This window comes from Saccostrea cucullata, unplaced genomic scaffold, assembly GCF_032062105.1.
Source record: "Saccostrea cucullata isolate Sc308-1 unplaced genomic scaffold, CSIRO_AGI_Scuc_v1 ctg5626, whole genome shotgun sequence".
Taxonomy (NCBI): Eukaryota; Metazoa; Mollusca; class Bivalvia; order Ostreida; family Ostreidae; genus Saccostrea; species Saccostrea cuccullata.
The window spans coordinates 13,809-20,083 of NW_026939535.1; the positions used below are offsets into that span (position 1 = coordinate 13,809).

Sequence of the window (6,275 nt, forward strand, 5' to 3'; positions counted from 1 at the left end):
CTGATGATAGTCCATCCAAAGATATACATATTAGAATGGCAAGAAGTCCATCACCACCAAGACCTTCATTAGAGTCAAGGATTTCAACATTAGAAAAAGAGAGCAAGGAAACAACCAGGTTGCTAAAAGAAATTCTGAAAGTATTACCAGCACCAGATGAAGAACGACAATCCAGACCCAGATTTCAGTCACCAAAAAGATCATCAACATCAAGGTATTCATCACCACAAAGAACCTTTAATGCGTCCGGATCAAGATATGAATCGCCAAAAAGATCCCCATCTAATAGCCCTGTAAGATCAGAGAGTCAGAGCGAGTGTTATGTGTGTGGTAAGATAGGCCATTTTGCTAGAAACTGTTGGAAGTCGAAATCAAGATCACCTTCACCAACACAAAAAGCTGTCAATTTAAACTTTCAAGAGCTGAGGAAATAGGTCATTCCTCAGCTCATACAAACACACAAAGACCTCAACCACACACTAAATTTAAATCAAACGTAAAAGAAATCAAACTAGCAAAAGAGAGTTCTATGAAATGCAAGACACTCTATCTACCAATAAAAGTTCAAAACATTAGTACTGAAGCTGTTTTAGATACCGCAGCTCAAGTTTCCATCATAAACTGTGAACTGTATGAAAAACTGAATCCAAGTCCTCAACTTACTGACCATGTTTCCTTAAAGGGTATAAGTAACACCAAGGTAGATTCCGTCATATGTCAAAATGTACCCTTATCAATAGGAAATTTTAGCACAAAATGGAATTTTGTAGTGGCTAAGGTGTCAGATCCAATAATTATAGGCCTTGATTTTTTAGAACACAATAAGGCAACTATAAATTTACAGGATTTTTCAGTAACAATAAAACATTGTAAAATTCCTGCAAAATGTATTGCAAATGAGGACAAAGAAAAAGTCAAAATTTTCAGAATACGCATGAAAAAGAAAGTGGTGGTTCCTCCACATGCTTATATTTATTCTGAAGTAGATTATGACATTACCCCAGAATTTGACATTGCTATAAGTCCATGTTACAATCTTCATGGTCTTTTGTCACCAAATTGTATAAATAGCAAAGATCAAAATTTTATCTTATTGAAAAACCCAACAGACAATTATAAAACCATCAAGAAAAACTTTGATGTGGGCATTGGTATACAATTAGATGAGGTCTTGGAACATGAAAGATCACAGTCACTAGATAGTGAAGATCCTATTAAAATCAGAAAAATAGATATTGAAAATCTAAACTTAGATCAGATTAGACAAAAAATACCAAAACATTAAACAGAAATGTTTGAAAAATCAATTCAAAATTTGTCAACAGAGCAAAGCATTCAATTTGCAAAATTCATTATTTCATTTCAAGATGTTTTTGCAAAAAAGGATTTTGACATGGGTTTATTCAATGGAGATATTCAACACAGAATTGACACAGGTGACGCTAAACCAATTAGACAAAAACTAAGAAGAACACCCTTATGTTTTGAGAAAGAAGAAAAAGAGCATTTAGATCAAATGTTAGAAAAGGGTATCATAGAACCATCTTCTTCTGATTGGGCTTCTTCTCCAGTATTAGTTAGAAAAAAAGATGGTAGTTTAAGATATTGCATAGATTTTAGAGCATTAAACAAGGTTACAACTAAAGATGCTTTCCCTTTACCAAACACCTCTGACTGTATTGAATCATTAAAGGGGAGTAATTTTTTGAGTACTCTTGACATGCAAGCCGCTTACTGGAACATCTCTGTACATAAAGATGACAAACACAAGACTGCTTTCATAACAAAATATGGTTTGTTTGAACATAATCGACTACCATTTGGTCTGTGTAACAGCCCTGCTACATTCAGTAGAGTAATCCAGTTAGTACTTCAGGGTTTAACATGGACAGAGTGTTTAGCATACTTAGATGACATATTGGTTCTAGGCTTTGACTTTGAAGATCATCTTAAAAAATTAGAACATGTACTCTCAAGATTTCAGCAATATAATCTCAAGCTTAAACCAAAGAAATGCCAATTTTTTCAGAAAGAAGTTAAATTCTTAGGCAAGATTGTAAATGGAAAAGGGATTATGATAACTCCTGAAAATATAACAACAATGAAAAATTGGACAGTTCCAACAAACATTAAACAATTGGAATCCTTTCTTGGTTTTGCAAATTATCATAGAGAGCATATTGATCATTTTGCTGACATCGTTGAACCATTACACCGTTTAGTTAGTAAACATTCAGAGTTCAATTGGCTAGATAAACATCAAGAGGCATTTGACAAATTGAAAGAAGCTATGTTAAAAGCAACAATATTAAACCACCCAGATCCTGAAGAGACTTTCATATTAGATACTGATGCTTCCGATAAGAGTATAGGAGCAGAATTAAGTCAAATTCAAGATTGCACAGAAAAAACGATTTCCTTTGCTAGTAAAGTTTTAACACCACAACAACGCAAATATTGTACAACTAGGAAAGAATTATTATCTATTGTTGTTTTTACCAGACAATTCAGACATTTTTTTTTAGGAAGACCTTTTGTTATTAGAACAGATCATAACAGTCTGATTTGGTTGATGAATTTCAAGAATATTCAAGGGCAGTTAGCTAGGTGGTTAGAAGAATTAGCGCAATACAATATGGTCATTCAACATAGATCTGGTAAACATCATCAAAATGCAGATGCATTGTCAAGAATTCCTGACCCATTACCATCATGTAATAATTATAGAGCAAATATTCCACTTGATTCTCTCCCTTGTGGAGGTTGTCCTTTCTGTACAAGAGCTAGAAATCAATGGGAAACTTTTGAAGAAGACATAGATTATGTAATTCCCATATCAATAAGATCCACAAGAACTAGTTCAGATTTAGATCAATATAAAAACATAGAATTAGACAATGATATAATCAAAAATGCACAAGAAGAAGATTCAGACCTTTGTCAAATTAAGTTGTGGTTAACAAACAAATATGAACCATCTATTCAGGAACTTCAGTTATCCAGTAAGACTGTAAGACATTTTTGGCTATGTAGATCACAGCTAAAAATAAAAAATGGTATTTTGTACTATTTGTGGGAAGACCCTTTAATACCGAGGTTACTTTATGTAGTTCCAAAAAGTCTGATACAAAATGTACTGGAATTATGTCATGATATTCCACTTTCGGGACATTTAGGGCAAACAAATACGCTAGAGAAATTGAGAAAATGTGCTATATGGTATAATATGCGTACTGACTGTAAGGAATATGTAAAATCATGTGAAGTTTGCAATAAAAATAAAAAACCAAATGTCAAAGCTAGAGGTCAATTAGGGCAGTATCATTCTGGCATTCCAATGGAAAGAGTCCATATGGATATTTTAGGCCCCTTACCTGAAACAAAATTAGGAAACAAATACATTCTCATGATCATAGATCAGTTTACTAAATGGGTTGAATGTTTCCCTTTACCAAATCAAAAGGCTGAGCTCATAGCTAAAACATTAGTTGATAACTTCATTTGTAGACTAGGTTGCCCATTAGAATTGCACACTGACCAAGGTAAAAATATGGATGGTAATATCTTGCGAAATATCTGTGATCTTTTACAAATTGCTAAGACGAGAACTACCCCATATCACCCAGCTTCAAATGGTCAGATAGAAAGATACAATCGAACAATTTTACAAGCTTTAAGGTGCTACATAAAAAACAAACAAGACACCTGGGACTCATATTTACAACAGCTTGCAGGAGCTATTCGAGCTACAAAAAACAGACAAACAGGGTTTACACCAAATCAAATGATGTTAGGGAGAGATGTTTTACAACCATTAGACATATTTCTTGGTACAACAATCAATACAAAAGAAACAGATGCAAATGAATTTGTTTCAAAATTAAGATCAAATATGGAACTTATCCATAAAGAAGCAAGAGAAAATCTCAAATGTTCACAACAAAGACAAAAAAGAGATTATGATTTGCAATCTTTTCAAAGTACATATCAGATAGGGGATGTTGTATATAAGTTGAATTCAGCCACAAATGTTGGTCAAAGTCCAAAATTAAAATCCCCTTGGAAAGGCCCTTACATCATTTCAGAAGTTAAATCCCCTGTTCTGTATAAAATAAAAAACAGAAAGAGAGAGGAAGTTATTCATCATGACAGAATTAAGCTTTGTCAAGATCGAAACCATCCTGTATGGTTATCTCGTTTAAGAAATCAAATTCTTAAGAAAGATGAGGTTGAGTTCAACCCTGTCCAAGAAACAGATTTTGACAATGTGTTCAACCTTTCAGAATTTTTTAATGAACAAGAAAATGATTTTTATGATGATAATGAAGATTTGTCTGGAGATCAACAGATAGTGGAGTCGGATACTCTGATACCATTGTCTTGTGATGTCTCAGATAATTCTAAAAAGAAGCCAGAAAGAAATAGGAGAAAACCAAGATATTTGGCTGATTATGATCTTGATGATTAATTCACTAACAAATTAATCTTTTATTGTAGTATATATAAATATATTTTTTTTATGACATACAATTCAGTAATTCAGCCCCCAGATATTTTATCTATAATATGATAATGAATAAGAACACTTATTCTAAAAAAAAAAATGTATAAAAATGTACATATATGTATATGAATATTCGGTACTTTAATTACCACTTATACACGTATGATATATTCAGTGTTTTACATATGTATTTAGTTAGAATGGAAGAAGAAAAAGGCTTCGTTCCTGATTACGAGTATGATCAACTACTCAGTCCTCCATCTAAGGTGCCTGGTTCTACCACTAGTAAAAGAGGGAAACCTTGCTCAATTTGCTTGGCAAAATTCACACATGTTAAGCGCCATGTTATAAAAGACCATTTGCCATGGTATGCGTATCCATCTACATGCTGCCCAACATGTAAAATTAACTTTGGCTAGAAACACTTTTTAGATATGCATGTGGAAAATCAGCATAACAATAATATCCCTGTACAGTTTGGTCGTTTTTGGATTGATTTTATGTATTACCTGTTCTTACAGATTATTCAAGTTTTGAAATTAGGAACTTTTGAGAACCTGATTAAATTCATTAACAGCAATGAACAGTTCAGCTGTTGCCAGGGATCTGTTTTTCAAGAGGATCATCTTGTTTATTGTGAAAAAATTTTAAAAGACAAGTTTCCAGGATTAACAGTATCAAAAATACCTTTTCCAGTAGATAATGTTTCATCTCTTTTACACTGGAAGATTTTAAGCAAACTTATAGATATTTCTAGTTGTCCAGATCTTCTTTTTAAAATTTACAAAAAGTATGTAGTATGGATTTTAGGTTCGTCAATTGTACATTGGGCTGCTCAAAGAGCAAATGACATTAGTGTAGAAAACCTTGAATTTGAAAAGACAAAATTGAATATTTTTTGGCATGGAATAAGAGGAATGAAGTGGGAAAGTTTATTGGATGCTGTTTCTTTTTGTACATCAAAGTTTCCTCTGCCAGATTTTATTATTATACATTTAGGTTCCAATGATATTAAATTTGGATGTTCAAGAAAACTATTACCAAACATGCAAAATGATTTAACTGAAATTGGACAAAAGTTTCCAAATTGCAAAATTATTTTTTCAGAACTATTAACAAGACTTACTTGGAGGGGTTTAATTTGGGACGAGGGAGAAAAGGAAAGATCTATGATTAACAAAGGAATTAGTGATTTTATTGGAATGGAACATATCATTAGACATGGTAAAATTGAACCAAGAAAAAGATATTTATTTAGAAGAGATGGCATCCATCTCTCAGATTTGGGAAATGATTTCCTATTGGATGATTTCAAGATTAAAATTCAACAAAGTATTATTTAAAGTTTAACAATATCTTTTATCATTATTTATTGCATATGGACAGTGCTGATAAATAGTCGGATCGTCTGATTGTTGTCAATTTCATTGTCTGTGTGTAATAAATATTCAACAGTTTTTATTTTGACAAGTTGATGTTCTTTTTAAGTTTATGTAGGCCCTATATGTGTTAATATTTTAAAAGATGTAAATATTTTTATGATCAAGATATGTATAAGACTTTTCAAATATGATAGGGAGGAATGTAGTGATAACGTATGTATTTATGATCGGGATCGGGATACTTTTAATGTCTATTAATAGCATATAAACAGTTTTTAGCAGTTACCCTCCAGACCTTACAGCAGATAGACGCTCATCGGCTTGTGAGATCCGGTAACTCATTTATGGTGAGTTATTCATAACTCACTATCGTTTTAATTATCTTTCCT

General features: G+C 32.4%; 1 protein-coding gene across 1 annotated transcript; it reads left to right on the forward strand.

Moving 5' to 3' along the window:
* Nucleotides 1-4,701: 4,701 nt before the first annotated feature.
* Nucleotides 4,702-6,070, forward strand: LOC134253166 (uncharacterized). The gene has a single exon (XM_062735680.1). The coding sequence runs from the start codon at nt 4,939-4,941 to the stop codon at nt 5,845-5,847; it is 909 nt and encodes a 302-aa protein (XP_062591664.1). The 5' UTR covers nt 4,702-4,938; the 3' UTR covers nt 5,848-6,070.
* Nucleotides 6,071-6,275: the final 205 nt, after the last annotated feature.